At 42.9% G+C, this 27091-nt stretch overlaps 1 protein-coding gene across 2 annotated transcripts in view; it reads right to left on the reverse strand.

Annotated features, from left to right (window-relative positions):
• Positions 1-751: 751 nt before the first annotated feature.
• The window catches only part of SLC5A11 (solute carrier family 5 member 11), a gene marked incomplete at its 5' end in the record, with an annotated part of 77553 nt that continues 51213 nt past the window's right edge, over positions 752-27091 (reverse strand). For both annotated transcript variants that reach the window (XM_082261988.1, XM_082261987.1), the window contains 9 exons: positions 752-1268; positions 4254-4413; positions 5336-5551; positions 6341-6509; positions 8432-8582; positions 13352-13459; positions 15244-15379; positions 20171-20376; positions 23606-23686. In XM_082261988.1, coding sequence (XP_082118114.1) covers positions 1057-1268; positions 4254-4413; positions 5336-5551; positions 6341-6509; positions 8432-8582; positions 13352-13459; positions 15244-15379; positions 20171-20376; positions 23606-23686 — 1439 coding nt within the window. In that variant the 3' untranslated portion in view covers positions 752-1056. The remainder of the gene's footprint in view (positions 1269-4253; positions 4414-5335; positions 5552-6340; positions 6510-8431; positions 8583-13351; positions 13460-15243; positions 15380-20170; positions 20377-23605; positions 23687-27091) is intronic.

The following is a 27091-nucleotide window of genomic DNA, read 5'->3' on the forward strand; positions in this document are numbered from 1 at the left end:
GGTAATGTAAATCTGGTTTGGTCTAATATGTTTGAGTGATTACAGCAGTGCAGACACCTTAAGGGTCAATAACTAGACATGTGCAATTTATATACAGTAGTTAAGAAACGAGATTCGGATGTATCAAAATTTCTGAATCACAATAGTACATTTTAACTAATCTGAAATAAATTAGAACAAAACGAATAATCCAAACCCGATTACGAAAATAAATTTAAATTTGAAAGTGAATATGCATTTGAAATTTAATTCGAAATGGAAACATATTGCAATAAAAACAGTAAGGTATAAAAGTGAAATAAGTTGATTCCTATTTAGGCTGCTTTATAGAAAAGAAAACATAAAAAATAGAATAAATTTAGATTAAAACGAAACAGAATACAAAAGAATAGAAAAATATAATATAATAAAACAGAATACAAAAGAATATAAAATATAGGAAAAGATTAGAATATAAAAGAATAGAATAAAAAATAAAATAAAAGGATAGAATAGAATAGGTAAAATAGAATAAAATAAAAAGAATATAGCCTTCTTCCAAAATTCGAATTTTGAATAGAATAGAACCAGCTATTCTTCACAATTAATTTGAATCGATTCAATATTTTGGAATTGAATACTTCAAATCCATTGTAAAAATTGGAATCCAGTCAAAGATGAATAAGCAAAATGAAACAAAACTAAAAGTTTATGGTTTGTACTTCAGAATAAGATATAGCAGGTCTTTAGCTTCACTTTTATTTTTTATTTATTTATTTTTTTATTTCACATCCTGAAAAATGAAGAGTTTTTATAAATCCATGAAAATATAATTGTACTTGACATGTCCTTCTGTTTAATGATGGATACAGTCCCACTGAGGAATCATCACTACTTCTTCTAGTCATTAAGAAGGAAGCCCATTGGGAGCTCACTGTCCTAGCTTTCCCTTGTAGAAGACAGCAGGTTGCACACAATTTTTTGTGCAGAGCGGTGTTCGGATTATCTCTTCTACAATATTTTAGCACTCGTGATGTCCTTTGTCCAAGGAATACAATGACAAAGAAGTGTTTTTCTCTAGCCAAAGTAACCCCATAGGAAGATGGCTCCACTCATACATAGGATGAGGTTGATGTTCAGGACATGTGTTATTAATGGTCGCTCAGACAACAAAACTTTGGGTGACTCTAGAGGAGGAGCAGGGGCTTGTTCTTCCTGGACATCCTTTCTTTCCATCCCACAAAGCCAGAAGATGGCTTTTTTCAGACGGGAAACACACGATTGATGATCTGTAAAAGAGGGGTTGTCAGGAAGGCTAGTTTACCAGTTTTGTACAGGTAAAGAGAGCTATCAATACAGGGTCCCTAGAACATTGTCATCTTGTACCTGGTGGCCTAAAGAAATCTACACATTGAAACATTGTTAATGTGACAGGCAATACTTAAATGTGTTGTTCCCTGCTACAAATCTCTTCTGATGTAAACAAGATGCAAAGTGAGAATGTCAGGTTGGCCATCATATTCAGTATAGAACTATGAGCATGGGCCTTGTACTTGCTGCTTACTGGAAAAACACAATATATAGACAAAACTTCTGTACACCTGCCCATCACACCTATATGAGCATGTTGGAAATCCAATTCTAATGTTGGCTTACAATTTTCATTCCAATTAATGTCAAAGGTGTTCAGTAGGGTTAAGGTCAGGGCTCTTGAGTTTTTTTTTTCAAGCCTGTCAAAGCATGTTTTCATATAGCTGGCTTTGTGCATGGGGCAAATGTATGCTGGAAAAGAAAGGTCCCCCATAGGTCCCACTGTTCTCTATGGGGGAATCGGATGGGAACGGACCACCTGTCCGTTCTCATCCGATCTGATCCAAATTTGCTGCAAGGTTAAAATGCACAATTATCCAAAATACCTTCACATGGTTTAACATTAACCGTGTCCTTAAGGCCCCTTTCACACAGGGAGTCCATCAGGCGGACTCCGTTTTTCCCAGCGGGGGATCGATCCGCCGATCCCCAGCTGAGCAGGCGGATGGCAGCTCTGTCTCCGCGCTGTGTGCGGAGACACAGCTGTTAGGTCCCACTGTTCTCTATGGGGGAATCGGATGGAAACGGACCACCTGTCCGTTCTCATCCGATCTGATCCGATCCGCTGAACGGATCGAAAATAGGGTTTCCATCCATCCAGATTTGAAGGATAGTATCGTATCGGATGTCAGTGGACATGTCTCCGCTGACATCCGATGCCCCATAGAGATACATGGGGCGTCCGTTCAGATCCACCAAAAAAACTGACAGGTGGATCTGAACGGTCCGCCTGTGTGAAAGGGGCCTTACTGAAAACACCTGAGCCTAATTGGAATGATGTTCACATACTTTTGACCATATAGGTATAGACAGAATTTATCAGGTATCCACAAACCTTTGGCCAAATAGTGTACTTACATACATTTTCTAGATTTTAACTAGTATACCTTGGGTGAGGTGCTTAGCATGTGACTGGCCATACATGACCCTATAAGAGTATACCTTATGCTTGACCTTCTATGGGTTGGTATCCCTGTTTAACGAACAAGAATATTATCTAAGGATCCCTTACATTAATAACGATATAGGAATCCCCCCCAATTGGGACTTTGAAGGCAATGTATTAAAGGCTGTGTTAAAATACATTTATGTTTATCTTTATTTTATTTACATTTTCGGCATCCACTCAATATCGCTCCGTCCCTCACCTGCTCCATCTTCCACCCACCCGATACTGCTCCGTCTCTCACCCTCTTGCCGTAAGTGACACCCGGGTGATACCGCTCTGTCCAGCATACGATCTCGGAGGTCACGTGGTCATGGCGTGACCATGTGACCTCCGAGATCGTATGCCGGACGGATCGGTATCACCCGGGTGTCATGACCACGTGACCTCCGAGATCGTATGCCGGACGGAGCGGTATCCCCCGGGTGTTACTTACGGCAAGTAGGTGAGAGACGGAGCGGTATCGGGTGGGTGGGAGACGGAGCGGGTGAGAGACGAAGTGGGTGAGAGACGGAGCGGTATTGAGTGGGTGCCAGATGAAGCGGTATCACCCGGGTATCACGTACGGCAAGTGGGTGAGAGATACCGATCTGCTAATGTGGAATTGCTTATATCTTTTGTACATATGTGAGTGGCATATTCAATAACATTTGTAAACGGAATTATGCTATGCGACATCATTTTACCCTTACATGAGCATCACCACCTAATGGTTGGAGGATGAGGAGAAGACTAGTCTCGGACCCTGACATAGGATGTACAAAATATCGGCCCATATCGGCCGATACCAATACGTTGTGACCAATATATCGGTTTCGGCCCTGAAAAAAACATATTGGTCTATCCCTACTATAAGCAAAACTATTTTTTTCATTTTGGATAGAACCTCTGTTTCCCATTGCAAAGATTTTCCTACACTTCCTGTCCCATATCCAAACAAGAAGTGAAAGGAAATCCCTGAAAATTAAGAGAATTCCTTGGGGACCCCCAAGTCACTTGAATCAGTGTCCCCAGTGGAAGATTTCCCCTCTATTACTTTTCTGGGGACAACCTAACATTTTGGATTTTCACTTACTTTCACTTTCAATGATAATGGTAAACAGGACGAATAGAGAGGGTAAATCTCCCTAATGGGGGCACAGACGGCAATAAAAACCTGACAGATGTTCTAATCCCTCAACAAGCTCTCACTGACCTTTGTAGCTGCAGGTAAAGTGGAGAAATCCATTATAAAAAAATATAGCAGAAGCACTTTTACTATTTCTAAAGCAACTCATCTCCGTGTGCTCACCTCCCAGCTAACCCTCCCAGCAGTGGCTCAGCAACATTTCAGCCTTTTAATATTCAATGCAAACAGAGCAGGAAGGCTGATATATTAGAGCCAAGGGGAGATACAGCTGCCTAGAGACCATGCTTAGAGGACTTCACAGTTTCTCTTTTAAGCTTTGTCAATTAATTGCTCCACCATTCCTGTAGCTATAGAGGTCAGTGAAGACTTGTTTTAAAACAAATGTATTGTTTGTTAGGAATGTGTAATTACTTGTCTGCCCATGGCCTGGCTACAGGTCCACTTTAGGTCTCAGCTTGAGATACACTTATAGTTGGTAGTGGATGAATAAACCTGCCAACCCCGACCCAAAATAAAAAACTGTTTTTGGATGGACAGACCTCTAAAGTAGTAGCTCTAATTCTAGTAGAAATACAAGTCCTTTAAAAAAATGAATTCCCTTAGACATACCTGCTGAATCATCAATGATCCCATCGGAAGATTTTAAATCAGCTTTATCCACATTGTTCTCCACCACACTGTCTCTTTTATGGGAGGAGGTCTCAGAGGATGTCACCTCATGGACAGTTTCTGTCTCATCGTAACGTGTGGACCAGGTAAGACGACTGATCTGAGATGAAGCAGGAAAGTTTAATGAAACAACTATACAGCTTGATGTCTTGAAAATGTCACCAGTCCCTCTGGTCTGCCTGCTCTAATCACTTGATTTAATGAGTGTAACATGGCATCCTTGCACCCCTGCTAATGTACAGTATATCCAAATTTTCACTAAATATGAAAAGTTCACAGCAGTTAACCTAAGGACAAAATAGATCTTTCTTTTGATAGTCAGTTTGTGTGTTCTTCTATGAATTTATAGGACAAGTAACTTGTATAGGAATACATTGGTTTCTACACCACCATATATTATTTGCTCATCAACCCCAGAAAAACATACAAATGTATAATTTGTTTTTACAAAACCAGCTTGTATACCATATAGCCAAAAGTTTGTGGACACCTGACCATCACACCCATATGAGCTTGTTGGACATCCTCTTTAGAGCCATGAGCATTAATAGGGAATTGCTCTATATCAGTGGTTATACCAGCCTGCACTCTTCTGTATGCCCATTTAGCCAAAACAGCATCAGTGAGGTCAGGCATTGATGTTGGATAGGAAGACTTTGTGCACAATCAGCTTTCTAATTCATCCAAAAGGTGTTAAATTGGGTTGAGGTCGAGGTTGGAAGCACTCATTGTCTAAAATTTCTTTGGATGATGTAGCATTACCAGCACCCTTCATTGGAAACTACTTTAGCTCCATCATTTGGAAGGGTGTCCATATACTTTTAGCCATATAGGTATGTGTTTTTGTGTCTTGCTACGTGTGATGGTCCGGTGACCATAAACTTAAGACCATATAGTGTATGATTAGTTTTCATTTAGGTTTAGGAGATACTCCTTCTATCTGCAAATAGGACTAACAGATGGGATTAATAGGACTAACAGATGGGAAAAACAGAAGATAGCACCTAAATATACCTTCTTACCATTTCTTTAGTAGGAGGCTCTGTGTATAGGCTGACAACCACCACCACGATGAGGGTCAGCAGTGCCAATATCATGGACAGGTAGAGATAGTGGACGTATTTCACCACTCCTGGCCTTACATCAGGCTGGTCACACTGTGGTGCTGGGTATACGAAATCCAGCACCATACGGATGAGGCCTACAACTAAGCCTATGGTCAACCCCCAGAATGCACCCTGAATAGAACACAAAAACAGTTTATCAAAATTTGTGATTGGACGTAGAGAACAAACAGACATATGTGAACACAGATATTTTTTTTTTTGAAGAAAATTGTACCATCCTGCAACAAATCTCCCTTTTCTTTCCATTTTTGTAGTAGTGGAAATAAATGTCTATTTTTACCTCATATTAATCCAGTTTAATTTTTTAATATGTGATGTAGTGATCGTCCGATATCGTTTTTTCATTGCCGATACCGATATTTTGGTCATCGCGTATCGGTATCGGCCGATATTTTCGTACATTTTTTTTTTACTTCACAGGTACTCTTGTGGAGGGATTTGGGGGTCTAAAAGACCCCAAACCCCTCCTCTGCACTTAAAAGCATTCAAAATGCCAAGTTTGGCTGTTTTGAATGCTGTAATTTTTTTAAATCTGGCGCCAGTACCCGAAAGTGGAGACCGGATCAGGATCAGGTTGCCCTGGTCTCCCGTGGGACGGGATACCCGGGCGAGCCGGGGAAGGAGGCGGGAGGGGGGGACATCCCCTCCCGCTCCTTGTAATGACAGCCGAGCGGCTTCTCAGCCACATCGGTTGTCATTACAAGACAGCCGGCCGTCGGCTATGGATGCCGGCACTGGGTTAATGCCTCTAGCAGGCATCACTCTGGTACAAGCACTTTCCCGAAATATCGGCAATATCGGTAACCTCCGGGGCCAATTCTGATATATCAGGGAAAGTGCAAATCGGCCCTCGATATATCGGCTTTGCCGATAATAGGTCAATCCCTAATGTGATATTACCTTCTCATTAGTACGTTTCCAAAAGCAGCCAGCTATGAAGACCACAGCCACAGGAGGTTGCAGGTAGGAGCTGATGGACTGGATATATATGAAGAGTTGGCCACCTTGGCTGGCCTGGACCAGAGGGATCCACAGAATAGACACAACCACCAACACCAGAACAAACACTCTGGAAATGAATAACACAAACATGGAATACAACTTTAGAGACATTTACTGGACACAAACATAGGGCAGTAACTCACAGGAGGCAGAGATAAACATTTTAAAAGAGATCTAATCCTGTTTTTGTGTGCTAGCATTGTGTATGATAAGTAATTGTCATAGTTACATAGTTACATAGTTAGTGAGGTTGAAAAAAGACATCAGTCCATCCAGTTCAACCTATGATGTGTGTGTGTGTTTGCTTTTAACCGTACATTGTATACCCCTGTATGTTGTGGTCTTTAAGGTGCCCATCTAATAGTTTTTTGAAACTATCAATGCTCCCTGCTGATACGACTGCTTGTGGAAGAGAATTCCACATCCTTACCGCTCTTACAGTGAAGAACCCCTTACGCATTTTAAGGTTAAACCGCCTTTCCTCTAGTTTTAGTGAGTGGCCACGTGTCTTGTTGTATTTCCTTACTCTGAAATACAACACGACACGTGCCCAGATAGTCTGTATGTTTTTTTTTTCCCCTAAAAATACTGTTTTTACTGTTCTTTTATTCTTTTTCGTTTCCCAGTGCTTCTTATCTCCTCCAGATCCTTCCTGTCGATATGTGCTCGCTCCAATATTAGTGGTACATCACTAGTGTGGATCAACCGTGGATAATGCCTGCCAAATGTGTGTCAAAATGGCTGCTTGTATCCCCCACCAGAGGTGTATGTTGCAGCGTAACAATGCAGAAGCAAAAGTGGTAGACATGTGATACTCTATAACAGGACCAGGATTGCCAGGTAACACTTTAATCAAAATCCAACATCTGTAGAGAGTCATGTCCCCCCAGGCGTCCCTCAAGGATGGCCAGGCTACCATTTGATCATTTGGGATTGAGCTGATCACCCACTCTGGGCTCTACTGAGCACATGTCTGCGGGATTAGCTTCCTGGGGGACTTTCCTATGCCGCCCTACGCCTCGTTGGATGATCCTTGAGGGGCGCCTGGGGGGGGGGGGCATGACTCTCTACAGACCCCACCTGTACCCCACAAAAATACCGTGTTTGAGGATATCATTTCTTTTCTTTCTCTATGGCACTATATTCATATACCTGGGTCTTGAGTTTAAAACCTGGCCCCCTAATTACCATCAGAAATGTACTATCTATATACGCTGCGACTCTATATTGGTCCCCTTCCAAGTGAGGAGTCCCCTTAACCCCAATAATTAATTTGATATTACTTCTACCTTGACCTCTAAAGACATATTCAGGACATCTCTGTGCTATTTTCCCCTGAAGAAGAAATCACGTAAAGATTTTGAAACATGACGGGATTACCTGTTCCGAATCACTATCCTACTGGCTAATCCCACACCGACTAGTTGATTTGGTAACTGTGTTGCTGCACAGATGATTGGACCCTGTTGCTTTCTGTAATAGTCTGTATGTTTTTATTAGGGCTTGAAGTATATATTGTTGTACTCAGCCTGCTTCTCTTTTTAATATATATAACAAACATTTTTGATTTTTTTATGTGAATATTCTCTATCCTTGTGCGTGCTGTATTTAAACCCCATTTGGGACCAATGTCTTCCTTGTTGTACTAGTATACTTGGGGACGGCATGACACATAACATATATCACCCCACACACATTCTCTCCCTGCGCCCCCAGGTGGCCACATAAGTACTTTTGGCTATCTCTTAATAAACCTGGGAAAAAAGACTTCCTATCTGTGTGCTTGTTATATAACTAGTTGTTCCAGAACTTGTTCCAAGACTAAGAATGCACTGAAACCAGAAACAGCCAGGGAGCTAGCGTTTTCAAAAGGAAGTCAGCAATGACAGCCCTGGCATTTTTCCCATGACTGATTTACTTTAATACTGTAAAAGAAAAGAGTGAGTCGCCCTTTAGTAATGAACAAATAGCTATGTAGCAGGACCCTACCTTCCCACAATCATAAGCTCAAACTCGGTAGAGCGCGGGCGGATGTGGCGCCACAGATCCATGGTAAAAATGGTGCTTGCACTATTAAAAATGGAAGTCAGTGAGGACATGAGAGCAGCAATCATAACTGACATCATTAGACCTCTTAACCCTAAAAGTGAAGGCAGATGGAGAGTCGGACAGTTAGACATCTTCACAGTCACCCAATGAAAGGTCTCCTCACTTGTCTGCTGATGACAAATGTGTTATGAATAAAAATATAGGTTATGATAAATGTGTACATTTCCATCAATTCATACACTTCTCTGTATGTGTGTTCAGTTCCAGCATCTGGTTTTTTCTTCTACATTTGCATTCTGTAAACAATAACACATTATACAATCTCTCTATGGTGCCCACACGTGTCAATCTGATCATTCAACTTTGTATATGCTAATTGTAGCTAAAAAGCACACATGGGCATTCTGTTGACCAGTCTTTGATTATTTTTAAAGTGGTTGTAAACCTCTATTATGTATGTGTCTCAAATAAGAGCACTAAAGGCCCGTACACACGTACCGATCGTCGGCATACAAACGTCGGTGGACGAAGGATCTGCCGATTGTACGCGTGTTAGTATGGTGCCTCCGACAGATGTCTGCGCACAATCCGCGGACAAAAGTCTTTCGTGCAAACATGAAAATATTTGTATGCCGACACCAGAACGGACGATTGTTCGCCTGTCAGTACACAATTCGGCCGACAGACCGCAGATTTGCAAGACTGGGCATGCTCAGAAAATAGAAAACACAGGGAAAGTTAACCATTACATGACATCACTTCTGCAGTCGGCGGACAAAATTCTTGTGCTGTCCTTGTGCTGTCTTTGCACTTTTCAGCAGACACCGACATCCCGGGGAGAAAAGAGGAACATTTGTAAGCCGACCATCGGTACGTGTGTACGGGGCTTCAGTGTTATTTCTGTCTGCTGCTTCGTTCCTCTGCTATCAGCATAAATCACTTCTGACAAGTTTGCCTGACACCAAGAGAAAAATTGTGACAGGAAGGGACCTCTAGCTGACTGACAGCCTCAGCTCTGTTCCTGTGTGAAAGGGGGGGGGGGGTCTCTACCCTCAAATCAGCTCTCAGAGCTCTCCTCACTGAGCTCTGTAGAGTGTAACTTCAGCTCTCTGCCCCCTGCTTTCTGAACTCTCAGACAAGATTGAAAATTCAGCACTTTGAATGAAGACTGCAGATATACAGACACAACTTATGTAAGAGGATTTGTTTCTTCTCTGCGTATCACCTGAAGCCAGTCATTTCACTGGGTATATGTAAGGGTTTACAATCACTTTAAAGAGATGCTGTGTCACCTTGCCCACCCAGAAAAAAGTGACGATATCCCTGCAAAACAGCCCCCTGACCCCCCTCCTCTCCCGTTGCTGAAATCAGTGGTGTTGGCACACTAGGGGGAGCAGTGATGTCACTCCTTTGGTTATGCAATTGTGATTTGACCTATCCATTGACTGCTAGGCCCCATTATTGTCACAGGGGAGTAGGGAGAATAGGTTAGGATGAGGGACATAGGGCCAGGGAGAAGGGGATTTTTTCATGGGCAAAGTATAAATTCCTCTTTAAAGTGTACTTTTTTTCCTTAGTTTTGGATGGAGGGGGGAGGGTTAGAACCTCTGTCATTTTTTTTAGTGGGATTCTGTTAGAGTCCCTTTCTGTCAGTTGGTATTTTACCAAAATGCTTTCCTTTAGTAAAGTAGGGGGAGACTAGAACTTGAGTCAGATTGTATTTTTGGCTGTGTTCCTGTTTCAGACTTTCTTTTACTTTTTGTCTGGGGAAACACAGCAGGACAAAAAGTGAGGGTAATCAGAGCTTCAGATTTAAAAACCCAATATGAGTTATAATCCTTCCCCACTCTATCCAAAACTAGTAAAAAACATTTTTTTGGCTGGACATACACTTTGAGTCTATTATAAAAAATTAGTTGCATGAATGTCAGAAGCATTTGTGCAAGTTGAACAAAATGTCCCATCATTTCTCTAGGGCAGGAGTCTCCAAACTTTCTAAACAAATGGCCAGTTAACTGTCCTTCAAACTTCAGGGGGGCCAGGCTGTGGTCACTGGAAGTAGAAAATGTCCTGGTGTAGGAGCAATTAATGCTCCATCGTTGATGTCAATGGGAGGACTAGTGCCCCATCATTAGTGTCGGTGGGAGGGATAGTGTTCCATCACTGGTGTCATTGGGAGGAATAGGGCCTCATCGTTGGTATCAGTGGGAGGAATAGTGCTCCATCATTGATATCAGTGAGAGGAATAGTGCCCCATCATTAGTGTCAGTGGAAGGGATAGTGTTGCATCACTGGTGTCATTGGGAGGAATAGGGCCTCATCGTTGGTATCAGTGGGAGGAATAGTGCCCCATCATTAGTGTCAGTGGGAGGGATAGTGTTCCATCATTGGTATCAGTGGGAGAAAAAGTGCCCTATCATTAGTGTCAGTGAGAGGGATAGTGTTCCAGCACTAGTGTCATTGGGAAAAATAATGCCTCGTCGTTGGTATCAGTGGGAGGAATATTGCCCCATCATTGGTATCAGAGGGAGTAATAGTACCCCATCATTGGTATCAGTAGGTGGAATAGTACCCCATTATTTTTTATCAGTGGGAAGAATAGTGCCCCATCATTGGTATCGGTGGGAGGAATAGTGCTCCATCACTGGTGTCAGTGGGAGTAATAGTGCTCCATCATTGATATCAGTGGGAGGAATAGTGCCCCATCATAAGTCTTAGTGGGAGGGATAGTGTTCCATCATTGGTGTCATTGGGAAGGAATAGTGTTCTACAATTGGTGTCATTGGAAGGAATAGTGTTCCATCATTGGTATCATTGGGAAGGAATAGTGTTCCATCATTGGTGTCATTGGGAAGGAATAGTGTTCCATTGTTGGTGTCATTGGAAGGAATAGTGTTCCACAATTGGTGTCATTGGAATGAATAGTATTCCATCATTGGTCTCATTGGGAGGAATAATGCCCCATCACTGGTGTCGATGAGAATAAATGTGTCCTATCATCAGTGTCATTGGGAGGAATAGTGCTCCATTGTGGGTGTCATTGGAAATATACGTGCCCCTTTGTTGGGGTCAGTGGATGGAAGAGAGCTCCAAGGGTCGGATAAAAGAAAGCAATGAGCCACATCAGACCCCAAGGCTGCAGTTTGGAAACCACTGTTCTAAGACATTAATGCCTGCATTGCCAGCTCCATCTAATTTTCCAATATATAGTGGGGAAGATAATTATTTGATCCCCTGCATATTTTTTAAGTTTGCCCAAATACAAAGAAATGAATGTTCAATCATTTTTATCATATTTTTTTTTTTTATCGTATTTTAAATGATAGAGACAGAATATCAACCAAAAATTCAGAAAAAACACATGATATAAAGGTTATAAATTGAGTTATAGTCCAGTGAGTAAAATATTTGATCCCCAAGCAAAACCTGACTTAGTACTTGGAGGAGAAACCCTTGTTGGCAAGCACAAAGGTAAGCTGTTTCTTAAAGTTGGTTACCAGGTTTGCACACATCTCAGAAGGGATTTTGGTCCACTCTTCTTTACAGATCTTCTTTAAATCCTTAAGGTTGCTTGGCTGTTGCTTGGCAATGGGAAGTTTCAGCTCCCTCTATAAATGTTCTATAGGATTAAGGTATGGAGACTGGCTAGGCCACTCCATGGCCCTAATGTGCTTCTTCTTGAGCCACTCCTTTGTTGCCATGGCGGTATGTTTTGGGTCATTATCATGCTGGAAGACCCATCCATGACCCTTCTTCATTGTTCTGGCTGAGGGAAGAAGGTTCTCCAAGATTTTACAATACATACCCCTGTCCATTAGCCCTCAATGTGGAAAAGTCAGACGTGTACCTTTAGCAGGGAAACAGCCCAAAGCATCATGTTTCCACCTCCGTGCTTGACTGTAGGGGTGGTGTTCTTAGGGTCATAGTCAGAATTTTTTTTCCTCCAAACTTGACGAGTCCCCCTCCTCAAGAAGGCACATACTCAGTCATGCCAATGAACATCTAAATGAATCAGAGAAGGATTGGGAGAAAGTGCTGTGGTCAAATGAGACCAAAATTGAGCTCTTTGGCATTAACTTGACTCGCCACGTTTGGTGACCCAACTACAAGAAATGTCTTACCTTTGTGCTTGCCAACAAGGGTTTCTTCCCCAAGTCATGTTTTGCTTGGGGATCAAATACTTTTTTGCTCACTGAATTGCAACTTAATTTAAAGCATTTGTTTTATGTTTTTTTCTGGATTTTTGGTTGATATTCTGTCTGTATTTAAAATACCCCTATAAAAAGTATAGACCCTTCATTTCTTTATAAGTGGACAAACTTACAAAATCTGCAGGGGATCAAATAATTACCCCCCACTGCACCTCTATGAGAAAATGATACTACATTTTGGCCGGTAGATGGAGCTGAAGATACAGACATTATACACTAAGAAAAAATATGGGACATTTCGTTCATCTTACATAAATGCCTCTGACATGCATGCAACAAATGTTTTTTAAATAGCCCCCCCATAAGTCAAACTGAGGGGATGTAGAAGGGCCATGATATTTTCAGCGTGGTTGCCGCATATGTCGAACAAAGAAATGTTTTTGTTGCAACCATTTGTTTTGCGCATGAAAACATTCAACCAACATAATGATTGTGCCAAGTGATGCAAATGCTTTAGTAATTGCTAGTTTGTACATTGTTGGTGTATATGGCTCTGTGCCTTTTCTAGCCTTAGTGTCAAGAGGCAGTCTGATTCTAATTGGAGGTTCGGGGGAGATATTGACAATTTTATGTTATGTTTACTTCACAAACCTTCAATTAATGTATGTATTTGAGACAAAAAATGTATATATTGGCAAATTTTTGTTACCTGTTGGCAGTAATTCAATAACAAGTCTGGGGTATGCGATATCAGAGCATCCGGAAGGGTTGCCACAGATTGACTTGCAGATTTCGGGATCTGCACAAGCCACATCATCTGTTAATAGTTGCATGAAGGAATTATTTACATAGCCAGTGGAATAAACTACAATGATTATACGAGTATGCACACTAAGGGTCATTTCACACGGAGCGGACCGTTTTTGATCCGCTCCAGCACTTTTTTTTTTTACGTACACGGATGACACTTGTGTCATCCTGTCTGTATGTCAGTTTATCATCCCATCCGTTTGCGGATAATAAACGGAGATAACGCATGTCAATGGGATTGCGGATGTCAGCGGATGACACCGCTGACATCGGTTTTTGCGTCCGTTCCTTTTTTTTAAACGGAAGAAAAAAAGGGTTCTCTTCCATTCCAAAAAACGGAACTGATCGGAAAGGACGCAAACCATCCACTGACATCCGCAATCCCATTGACATGCATTATGACCCTAAGGCCTCTTTCACACGGGCGTTCCGTATGTCCGTATATCACCCCATCCGTTTGCGACATCCGCAATGGGATTGCGGATGTCAGCGGATGACCATCCGCTGACATCCGATTTGCGTCCTTTCAGTTCTGTTCCGTTTTTTGGAACGGAAGAGAACCTTATTTTTCTTCCGTTTAAAAAAATCTAAAGGACGCAAAATCGGATGTCAGTGGTGTCATCTGCTGACATCCGCAATCCCATAGACATACATTATGTCTGTATATCATCCGCAAATGGATGGGATGATATGCGGACATACAGACCGGATGACACAAGTGTCATCCATGTCCGTAAAAAAAAAAAAAGTGCCGGAGCAGATCGCAATACGGTCCGCTCCGTGTGAAAGAGGCCTAACACTATCCATGGATCTCCAACATTTTTTGATATACCAGCGTGTCCTGTCAGTCATAACTCCTACTTGTCCCAGTTTTTTTAGTACATGAAATTAGCCAAAATAATAGTATGATCATATGGCAGGGATAACTTATTAATGACATTTAGCTATGATTTTGCATTAACATGAAATCACTGTGATTGGCTACTACACAAAAAATGTAATAAGTCAATACTCCTTTAAAAGACATTTTTTTTTTTTTTTGATTGCACAGAACCCTTTAAGTGTATGTCTGGGTAAAATAAAAAAGCACATTCAGTACATCTCTGCCATATATGCACATTTCCCTGTGATTTGTCTCTTTAAAAAAAGCTGCAAGTACAGAAAAATACCTATTGATCTGCCTGACATCCAATGAGCTCCTAATTTCTTGTCTGCAATGACAACACGGGGTCTCTGCTAAAAGAAAATTCAAAGCAGAATTTTTAGCTCTGCCCAGTTCTTCCCTGCTGGACTGCATAGCCTTTTAAAATAATTTTAATTAAATATTTATTTTACAAATAAATATTTAATGCAGAGTGCAGGCATGACACAGGATTTCAGGAGGACTATGGTTATTTTAAAGAGCACAACAAAAACTTCTCTCTCTGCAGGGCAGGAGTCACTGCCCTGACTTATTCAGCTGAGTATGTAATTTGAGCTTTAGTTACTGAGCTCTGTAAATAGTCCTTTTTCAGCAAAGCTCAACTTGCTGTCTGTAATTATTAAATGTTTATATGCAATACTGTCATATACTTGGCCATTTTTTTTTTTTTTTTGACTCCTGAATTATATATATCTTTACAAAGCAACATCTCTGTCCTTTTGCCATGCCAAGGGATGTTTGTTAAAATGACTGATTAATATTACTACTCTCTGAATGTTTGTCCCAATAACATTTCCTTTTCTCATTTTCTGTTTTATTTCCATATCAAAATAGAGTTTTCTAACCAATGTAAAAAAATAAATAAATACCTGTGAAGAGAACTCTGCTGATCATCCCCGGAAGAACCATCATAAAGAATGGCAACACCTTAAGGTAAGCTGCAAGGAGAGAGCCCGCCTTAGCATGAGAGAGGTTCTTGGCAGACAAAGATCTCTGGACAATCACCTATAGATAGCAAAGAGGTGGATTATAGGTAAACTATATGGAAAAACTCTATGGACACCTGACCATCACATCTATGACAGCTTGTTGGACCTCCCGATCCAAAACCATGGGTATTATGACAAGTTGACTCTTGTGGGTTGAGCCTATTCGCCCTGTAGATGGGAAACACTCTATAGCAGGGGTGGCGAACAAGTTCGACAAAAGGAGCCAAAATTTTAAACTGTGAGAGTCAGAGAGCCACACCACGCAGTGACCTGCCAATGATCGCAGAGTGCCAGCCACACATTGCCCCCAATAATCGCAGAGTGCCAGCCACAGCATTGCCCCCAATAATCGCAGAGTGCCAGCCACACAGTGCCCCCAATGATTGCAGAGTGCCAGCCACAGCATTGCCCCCAATAATCGCAGAGTGCCAGCCACGCATTGCCCCCAATGATTGCAGAGTGCCAGCCACACATTGCCCCCAATAATCGCAGAGTGCCAGCCACACATTGCCCCCAATGATTGCAGAGTGCCAGCCACACATTGTCCCCAATGATTGCAGAGTGCCAGCCACAGCATTGCCCCAAATAATCGCAGAGTGCCAGCCACACATTGCCCCCAATGATTGCAGAGTGCCAGCCACACATTGCCCCCAATGATTGCAGAGTGCCAGCCACACACTGCCCCCAATGATTGCAGAGTGCCAGCCACACATTGCCCCCAATAATCGCAGAGTGCCAGCCACACATTGCCCCCAATAATCGCAGAGTGCCAGCCACACATTGCCCCCAATGATCGCAGAGTGCCAGCCACACATTGCCCCCAATGATCGCAGAGTGCCAGCCACACATTGCCCCCAATGATCGCAGAGTGCCAGCCACACATTGCCCCCAATAATCGCAGAGTGCCAGCCACACATTGCCCCAATAATCGCAGAGTGCCAGCCACACATTGCCCCCAATGATTGCAGAGTGCCAGCAATCCCCCGCACGTACCTCACGCAGCTTCTCTTCAGTCCCCGGCTCCCCGCGTCTCCGAGTCTTCAGTCCTCCCGCGGCGCCTCCTCCTCGTCCAATGGCACGGTGTTTGCCTTTCGGCCAATCAGGAAGCGGGAGGACCCGCTCCCTGATTGGCCAGGAGGAGGATCCGTGTGACAATAGCGAATTCTCATTCGCTATTGTCACAGAATGGGCGGGTCCGGGCGCACTGCTGCTCCCTGGCCGCCACGTCTGCGGCTGCACGGTCTGAGCGCGGGACATTCAATTGTACTGCGCTCGGACGCGCAGAGGGATTCAGCCACAGTATACCATAAGAGGCAAAGAGCCAAAGAGCCGCATTCAGTTCGGCCAGGAGCCGCATGCGGCTCGAGAGCCGCGTGTTCGCCACCCCTGCTCTATAGACACACTCACTAATGCCCAGGACCAGGGGGTGCCGCAGTCATGCTAAAATCAGAATTAAGGTGGTTAGCCGGTCACCTTGCACACATTAAACTTGAGGCTTCTGGCTGTAAGACACTCTTCTCCCGTGACAATGTTTGCAGCATTTTGAGGGGGACACAGTAGAGCCTGTGTCCTGCTCTACCAGCTCAGCTCCCCTGCCACCTCAGTGGCAGACCAGAGATCTCACCAGGCTAGAGGGGGAGCCAATCAGCAGGTCTGCACCCCCTAGGCACACATTTAACCTTTTGATCCCCCCTGGTGTGAGCCCCTTCCCTACCAGTGTCATTAGTACAGTAACAGTGCATATTTGTAGCACTGATTACTGTAGTAATGTCACTGGTCACCCCAAAAGTGTCAAAAATGTCAGTTAGGTGTCCGATCTGTCGCAGTCCCGTTAAAAATCGCTGATCGCCGCCATTACCAGTAAAAAAATAAATAAATAAATATAAATGACATAAATCTTTCCCCTAGTTTGTAGACGTGATAGCTTTTTTTTCCAGAATTGTAGCTCTTTTTTTGTTTATTGCGAAAAAAATAAAAATCGCAGAGGTGATCAAATACCACCAAAAGAAAGCTCTATTTGTGGGAAAAAAAATATATTTGTGTACAGCGTTTCACGACTGCGCAATTGTCAGCTAACGTAGTGCTGTATCGCAAAAAATGGCCTGGTCATTAAGGGGGAAAAAAGTTCCGGTCCTTGAGTGGTTAACAGTACCCTTCACAGGCAGCACTTAAATTCAATAATTTTTGCAGAATAGTGTAAATGAACTATCATTTCATCTACAATATACAGTTCATGCTACATCAATGAGTACAATGTTCCAATGTACAATGAGTTCTAGGAAAAGTGCTCTCCCTACATTACAACAGTATATGTGATGTCCATGAAGAGATGGCCAATCTCTATTAGAATTGGGGTAAATCTGTAGTGGTTTTAAACTTGTTAATTTAAAGCCTTCAATTTGCAGGCTTTTTTATAGGCACAGGAGCAGTTTCAGCTTTTGTCTTTAGCAAAATCCCAAACCTGTGAAGCTTTATAATGCAAGTCTCCATTTCATCTATTAAGTCAGCATAGACAATAAAACAAAGCCCATATCCTTTCACAGTATCAACTTGTCTGGTCTTCAGGAATGTTGATCTCTTTTTGTGTTGGACATATGACTGTAGAAAATAATAATGCAGTATACAAAAACCTTTAAAGAGGGGGGGGGGGGGGGGCTACCATTGCAGATCACTTTCTAAAAATACAATTTCCCTGGCGGCTTTCTCTGGCTTTAGTAACTTCTCAGTAGGGCTGATGCTAGACTATTCTGCTCCCTAGTCAAGACCAGCTACTTGCACCCCCTAAAAGAAAATGCAAATGTTCTAAAGCAGCAGAAAATGATCTAATATAAGCACACTCCATGCATTCCTCATACACCCCCTATACTCCTAAAATACTCCATGCTTTCCCCATACACCCGATGACAGAGAGGGGGGGGGGGTCGGTGCCCTGTCTGCAGTTCCTCTTGTGCCCCCATGTACCAGTCCCTATCTCCTGAAAGGTAGCTGGAAGCAGCTGAAGCCTGGATGTCATCCAGAATCCTGCCCGCACCTTCCTGAATTCGCTGTACCACTCCTCGCACCTGCTGTCACCGGACCGGGCCCTTCTACGACCAGGCCCGTGGCTGCGTACCTTAGGTGGCAGCGCGCCCTAGTTCGCCTAAGGTGGCGCTGGACCTGTTTCTCAGTCACTGACTGGGACAAGTATGAAAATTAGACAGTCTGAGAGTCTACTCTGTACATGTGTTCTAGTCAATTCACTGAAAAGTATTGAAGCCATCAGCATTACATTTAGTCTGGTCCAGTAGAGCAGTATCTTCCCATAAGCCCTTGTTTCTGGGCTGATTCCTTTCCTTCATCAACATCTCAAGTATATTTAAAAGTTACCTTGGCAAGCAACCTTCAAGTGGCATTGTATTTGTTTTCCCTTTCAATGGTTGAAAACGTACAATGCTCTCACCTTTCTAAATCAGGGGTCTTCAAACTATGGCCATTCAGTTGTTCAGAAACGAAAATTACCATTATGCCTATTTATGTCTGTGAATGTCAGAGTTTTACAATGCCTCATGGGACGTGTAGTTCCGCAAAAGGTGGAGGGCCATCGTTTGAAGATCCCTGTACTAAATGACAGTTGTGTTAGCCAATTAGAGGGAAGGAGAGCATAGTTTTCTCCATACCTCTAGAAGGAAGCTGTACATAAGTATGCCTGTTGACTTACTATGACAGAGGGGAGTGCATTTAGGTATTGCAAGTGTAGCCTACAGGTAGAAGTGTTTCTGTAAATGGTTTCTGTAACCACTGTTGCTGTGTCTTTTGGACTGATCTTGTCCCAAATTCAGCCTTATACATTAAGGAATTGAAAATTGTATTGATCTAAAGCAGGGGTCTCCAAACTCTCTAAACAAAGGTCCGTTTACTGTCCATCAGACTTTAGGGCGACCAGAGTGTGGCCAGTTGAGGTAGAATCTGCCCCATTGTCAGTGGGTGCAGACAATGTCGCAGGCTTGGTGGTTAGTGGGAGTAAAAAAATGATATAGTGCCTAGTCAGTAGGAGGAGAAATAGTGCTCAATCATTGGTATTAGTTGGAGGAATGGTGTCCCAACATTGGTATCAGTGGGAGGAATAGTGTCCCATCATTGGTGTCAGTGGGAGGAATGGTGCCCCAACATTGGTATCAGTGGAAGGAATAGTGCCCCATCATTGGTGTCAGTGAGAGGAATGATGCCCTATCTTTTGTATCAGTGGGAGGAATGATACCCCATCATTGGTATCAGTGGGAGGACTAGTGTCCCATCATTGGTGTTGATGGGAGGATCAGTGCCCCATCATTGGTGTCAGTGGGGGGACTAGTGACCCATATTTGTGACAGTGGAAGGAATAGTGCCCCATCATTGTGACAGGGGAAGGAATAGTTCCCCATCATTGGTGTCAGTGGAAGGAATAGTGCCTTGTATCAGTGTGGGTAACAGTGCTCCAAGGGCCGCATACAGGATAGCAAAGGGCCACATTTGTCCCTCGGGCTACAGTTTAAAGACCATTGATCTAAAACAACTGATTATATGTCTTTTTACCATAGTCAGATCTACTATGAGATGTTTCTGACTGGTTGCTTTGAATCACTGCCTATTGCCTGCCCAGCCCACTTGCAATTTACTATTGTAGATGAGTAACAGGTACACTTTGGCACCCATTACTAGATACCCTCAGTAAGGAAAAATTAAGGAAAATTAAATGTTGTTTGGATTACTTGTTTCATATTTCTAGAGCGCAAAATGAATCGTGAATGATCACTATAAACACCTTCACTGTCATCTAAATTGTATTTACCTGGTCAGTGCACCAGTACCAGATAGATGGGATGGTCATTCCCACCAACACACCAGGCCATGGAAGGTCAGAGGTCACAGGGTCTCGGAATAAATGGAAAGCATCTTCTCTAGGAATGCCACAGCTGCTGTTGCTTGTTCGATTGGATGGGATGGCAGCAAAATACCTTTCCTCCAAAGCACCCAATCCACCAATTTTTATGAAACCTACATTCAAAAGAATGAAATTTGAACCAATGCCTTCTCACTGTAACAAGCCTGTAGTAACATACAACTAATTCAAGTAATTAATTAATCAGCAAACATACGTCCCAACTTTGAGATAGGAAAGAGAGACAAATTTTAGCAAAAAATATGTAGGCAAAGGACACACCCCTGCCATGCCCCTAGTTAGACCACAAATAATTAAAATGACTAGTTAAAAACATGTTTCCCTTTTTTACCACTTCCTTTATATTGGCTTTTCAAAATAATGAATGCAGTAAATTTAATGTTGGATGAAACATTTGATTTAAATATTACATGTTTTAATAGAGGTCATGCATGTATGTATATATCTGTTCAGATGTATCTGACTATCCCTCATTCTATGGGCCAGATGTCTGATATTTTTAAACCATTCCCATAAAATTTTCCTGGCAATGTATTTACAAGGTAGGTAACCAGGTCTTTCCTCAACCCTCCCCAATTGCTTGGACCCAGCATGCAGAACGTGCATAGCCCATTTAGACAAGAGCCAATTAACCAACCACATGTTTTTGGATGTAACTGATGTTAGAACACCTGTGTAATGGTAAAATCCAACACAGGGCAGCTGTGCTTTCTCAATGCATACACATTGACTGGTAAATATATATATATATATATATATAATGGAAGTGTGCTACTCCCCTTTCAAATCTGCATGAAGTGAATTTACCCAAAAAGCAGTAAATGATCCTGTAAAATACTGCTGCTAAATTATTACATAAATAATCTCATACAAAGAAGTCAATGGTGATAAAGGATGTATAAAGAAAAAAATTAATAAAATTTAAAAAATGTAAGAATCTATTCTATTAAAAGATGCCAGTGCTCAAGTTTGTGCAGCGGATAGTGGCTTTTACATTACTGGCAGATAACTCCTGGGTGCTGGGGAGGCAACAAAAAATGTGAGTTTTATTAATTAGCATTTTAAACAGGTTTTAATAAAGACAAGTTGCACTATGATACACCTCTGGATTTGACCCTTGTATGCATGTGAGCTCTTATCTGGTCTGTGTGAGAAGAGATAGGATAAAGTGACGGACACCTAGGCATGCGCAGCATGGCTGTGGAAAGCTTTCTTTGAATTTTTTTGGCATAAGCTAAAAGAGGTTAGCTACTTTTGGTGAGTTTGAACCCATTGGGGTGTGGGCACAAGTCACATGGAGTGGATTGATGTGAATTAGCATTGCATTAGAACAACCACCTTGAGCACTGGCATCTTTTAAGAGAAGATTCCTAATTAATTTTTAATCGTATCCATTTTTCATCTTTATACATCCTTTATCACCGTGGCCTTCTTTGTATGAGCACAGAAATGTTTGTTACAAATATTTTCTGTATGAATTCATGTACTGCATATAATATAAGCACTGGCAATTTATATATATATATATATATATATATATATATATATATATATATATTTAATTGTGTGGTTGATTATTGTTTAATTTATCTTTTTCACATACTTGTACATGTGCAATTGGTGATAATTTAGCAGCAGTATTTTATAGGATCATTTACTGCTTATGCAGATTTAAAAGGGGAGTAGCGCACTTCCATTATATACTGTAAATTCACATGTTTTTGGAGACTGGAAGGAAACCCAAGCAAGCTCAGTGAGAACAGACCAAAGAGAAGAAAACCGAAAAGGAAAGCGGGACAAAGGGATATTTGGGTGCTGTGAGCAAGGGAGCTATGCTGTGTAGTAGAAAATTGATATATAAATATAATCAGCGCAGACAGTCAAATGTATTAGGAACTAAAATGCAAGCTGAACACCGACCCAGGTACACAGTGCAACAACCCAGATAGAAATAATTGCACCATTTTATTGCAATTATGCTGTGTAGTAGGCCAGAATACAGTCTCCTAAAAATGAAAGGCTGAACTGAAGTTAGGAAACCTTGTCCAATCAATCCCAATCAACTGTACATCTTGGCCTTTCCCTTCTTTACAGTGTTAAGGCCAATACTAGCAATTCTGTCGCTGGAGGCAATTTTCCAGGGGAGAATAGAAACCTTAGCAAAATAGTACACTTAGCTGTTTCTATGGCATTGCTATATCATTAACTAAAATAATCATGGTGCAAAGGCATAACATTTTCCCACCAAAACAGCTAGCAAAGGGAACAATGCTGTAAAAATAGGTATGTGATTTAATTGTTGGAGAATGGCAAGTACCCAAATTCTCATAAGGAGGTGCTAAGGCACAGTAAGGGAATGTCTTATTTTGCACTACCCAACATTACACAGGATCTCAGAGGAAGGATGGTGATATCACCCTCTTCTAGTCACCATGGGGATAAGGTAATTATTGATATTATCTAATTTTGTTTCCTGTACAGGTGTTTTTTGACAGAACAGTGATGGGGGTTGGGTGCCCTCACTGAATAAGCAAACCATACAATTTAGCTGCATGGTATGTCAGAATTTACCAGACTACATGCCATTCAATGCCGACCTACTAAATGGTCAGTGTTAAAGCGGAGTTCCGGGCACAGATCTCATTTTTTGATGAACATACCCCCGGGACAGTCAGGGCTAGCACATTCCACAATGGCTAGCCTCTGATCTGTCCCGGTTCGCACTTACCTGCAAGAAGAAATACTTACTTTGAAAATTTCTTCCACAGCGTTTCCATCTCTCTTGTGGGCAGCTGAAGCCGGCGTGGTCCTCTTCGGTGTCTTCTTCCGCGTCTTCTTCTCCCAGAATGCGCCGCACCGGCCCCTCTAGTCACTTCCGGTGCGGCGCCGCATTCCTAAACAGCTTCTGGGCATGCCCAGAAGCTGTTTAGCAGGGGAATGCGGCGTCGCCCGGAAGTGACGTGCGGGGCCGGTGCCGTCGCATTGATTCCTGGGAGCGATGACGTTCAGCTCCCAGGAATCATCGCGAGGCAGGAAGTGACGGGGTGAGCCTCGGCGCTGGAGGAGGAAGTACCCTGAGGTGAGTATTTACGATCTTCGATTACAAGGTGAGTGTACAAAAAAAAAATATATAACTATCCAATTCCTTTTCAGGTTATGTGTAGCTAGCGGAGGGGCACAAAAAAAAAATACCGATTTTGTGCCCGGAACTCCGCTTTAAATGAGCCTGCAAATTTGTCACCAACACTAAATTAGGGTTTTGGGGTTGTTTAACATTAGACAGGGTTAGGAAAACAAAAAATCTTATAGGTAACACATACTCACTGAAGACCATGAGAATCAAGGCTCCTATGATCATTATGATTGTCTGCAGTGTGTCAGTGTAGATAACTGCTGCCAGGCCACCTGAAACACAAACATACCCAGGTGTATAAATGCAAGAGATTAGAAAATTGGACTATACTGTATGGGAACTAACAGCAGATCAATACAGTATGTTCTGAAACATAATTCCAGCCTCTCTGCTTCATATATCACCAGTTATAGTCAAACAAGTGGCTGTGAGCAGTGGTATACCTAGAATAGTTGGCACCCCTGGCAGATTATTTTGGAACCCTTCCAATGCTCCTCTATACATCAACATTATTTCGATATTTTCAGCAGTATTTATAAAATAAGATAAATACTAATAACGGGCAGAAAGAAATCTGAATGTTTTTATATTAAAAAATGTAGTTTTTTATTATTTATACATAGTGTGCTGGGTAAAAAAAAGGGGAAATGATCTGCAAAAATCCCTCCTTTCCACAGAGAAAACCCTTCCCCAACAAGCCCCCTCCTTCTAAAACTAAAACACCGACCAGACCTCAGATACCGTGGCACCTGATAACGCAAGAGAAGTCCTCTTAAGCGTCTCCGTGGCAGTGTCACGTGACACAACAGAGTCTAGAAGGAGCTTAAGTACTGCAGAGGGCAGGTAATGTGGCAATATGCATTCAGCGGGGTATGCAGTCTTAAAGCATCACCAACATGGCTGTACTTAAAGCGAATCTTCACTGCATCTGAGCACCACCAACAAAAAACACTACTTGATTCATTTTTAATATTCAAAGCAAAGTCCCCCATCCATCCTTGTCTCCATGCTTTATTTTGGTGAGAAATCACTTTGAAAAACACCTCCTAGCATTTCTGGCTGTGGCTGTCTTGAGTAAGGGCAAATTTTTCATGTAGCATTTACTTCCTGCCCTTAGCTCAAGTATGCATGCAGGAGAGTGAGTGCTGAGCTGTGAAAACCCCTCCTCCCCTCCTAAAGACTTCTGAGATGTATGACATAATTTGCCTAGGCATGAAACCAGGAAGTAACTTAAGAAATGTAAAAAAAAAAGTTTAAAGCAAGTAAATATGATATACTTTTCTATCTATTTACTAATGCTAGCAGCATGAGGAATAAAAGTAATCAATGTTGATTGGGAAAGTAAAGTTCCACTTTAAAGCAGACCAATACCTCCTACCCACCTAGGTACAGAACTGGTTATGAGAAGCTTCAGACCATTGGGAACATAGCCACATGTGTTTATGCCTTCCATAGGTGAGGGACAAAAGGGATCCTGGACAAATTGCTCTCCTGCATTTTAACCAGGAGTTCTAAGATTACCAGATTACTGTAAAAACTGAGTGAAATTAACTCAAGAGCACTACAGGTATATCTAGATGAAAATCTTAAACCATAAGGTAGGCTGGGCCATTTCTGTACATATCCTGGAGGTCTCACGTAAGAGTTGTCAGAAGCCTCTACAACGGGGATCGCTAAATGGCGGACCACCACCAAATGCGGCCTGCGTCACGTTTCCATTCGGACCACTGCGGTACCACTATTTAGCAGCCTTTTCTTCCCCTCCCGTCACTTTGTAATCCTCACAGAGCAGACAGCAGGAGGCAGTACAGTTCTGGATGGGGGCGGAGCTGGGTGGAGCTGCCTGAGGTTAAAGTGGAGTTCCACCCTAATTTTATACTTACCTCCATCTTCTCGCTCCGGGTCACCTGAAAAAGAAATGGATAATCGCATTTTTTTTTTTTACTTACCTCGTAGCGAAGAAAATATACTTACCTTATTTCTTTCTTCCTCCTTCCTTGGCCGCGGCCCGTCGTCCCTTCCTGGCTCTGCAATGATTCCTGGGAGCTGAACGTCATAGCTCCCGGGAATCATTGCGCCTGCACCGGCCCCGACGTCGGTTCCGCGGCGCGCGTCATCCCCTTCTAAACAGCTTCTGGGCATGCCCAGAAGCTGTGGAGGGATGACGCGCGCGCACCGGAAGTGACGGCGGGGCCGGCGCAGGGCATCGAGGGACCGAAGAAGGCGGAAGAGGACTCCGAAGAGGATCTCGCTGGCTTCAAGCTGCCCACATCTGAGATGGCAGCGCTGGACAAGACGTTTTCAAGGTAAGTATTTGTCCTAACAGGTAAGTGCAACCCGGGACAGATCAGAGGCTATCCATTGTGGAATGCACTAGCCCTTACTGTCCCGGGGGTATTTTTAAAAAAAAAAAATAAATCCAGGGTGGAACTCCGCTTTAACAAGTCCTAGCAACCAATCCCGATCTTGCAACACCCACCTCCATCCAGATATGCTGTGCCTGTGCCTCCCTCCAATCTTCGATCTGTGTTAACAAGGTAAGACAGTGAGGGAGGGGGTGAAGTCATAGGGAGTGAGGACACTAGTTTGAAAAGCTGAAAATGAGGAATGTGTGTGCTGACTGAGGACAGTGAAGTGGGAGAGCTGAGGAGTGTGGATTGTAATGTGGGGGGGGGGGGGTTAAGGACATTAAATTGGGGGACTGAGGACTGTAATGTGTGTGTGTGTGTGGGGGGGGGCGACATTAAATTGGGGGAGGCTGTGTGTGTGGGGGGGGGGGGGCATTTAATTGGGGGAGGCTGAGGACTGTAATGTGGGGGGACTGATGATTGTAATGTGGAAAGAGCTGAGGACATTAAAGTGGGGGGCTGAGGACTGTAATGTGTGTGTGTGTGTGTGGGGGGGGGCATTAAATTGGAGGAGGCTGAGGACTGTAATGTGTGGCGGGGGGACATTAAATTGGAGGAGGCTGAGGACTGTAATGCGTGTGTGTGTGTGTGGTGGGACATTAAATTAGGGGGGGGGCTAAGGACTGTAATGTGGGTGGGCTAAGCAATGTAATGTGGGGGACAATAAGCACAGTAATGTGAAGGGAGCTTAGGACAGTAATGCGGGGTAGCTGAGGACTGTATTGTGGGGGGGGGGGGGGGATTGGGGGACCAAGGACAGTAATTTGGGGGGAATTATGTAAATAGGGGCAGAGGATAGCACTGTCGGGGGGGTCGATGACAAGGAAGTGTGAGAACATGTGACTGTGAAAGGAGTGGAGGGGGGTGATGTAAAGGGGGACCTGAGGACACTCATTAAGAGGGGATCTTGATGTGAAGGGGGAGGGGACTGTGATGTGCAGTGGGGACTGAGGGCGCTGATTTAAGAATGGGTTCAGATCTGTGCATGTGGCGCACATGTCGTGGGTAGGTCAGCCCATTTTAATGGGTTGAACTACACGCGAGAAACGTAGAGAAAGAATTCCTAGACCTTTTTTTTCCAAAATCGCGCAGAACCAAGCCGCATGGTGCTGCCGAAACATGCTGTTTGGTACATGCGAAAAGACGCCACAGGTACCGACAAGATATTCGAACCTCTGCTAGAAGAAAATTTTACTGACTGGACCTCGGTGAATTTTAATTCAATACCCCTGCTCTACAAGTACCAGAACAAAATTGGATAGTCTCTGG

The sequence above is a fragment of the Pelophylax lessonae genome (genome assembly GCF_965119305.1).
Source record: "Pelophylax lessonae genome assembly, chromosome: 6".
Taxonomy (NCBI): domain Eukaryota; kingdom Metazoa; phylum Chordata; class Amphibia; order Anura; family Ranidae; genus Pelophylax; species Pelophylax lessonae.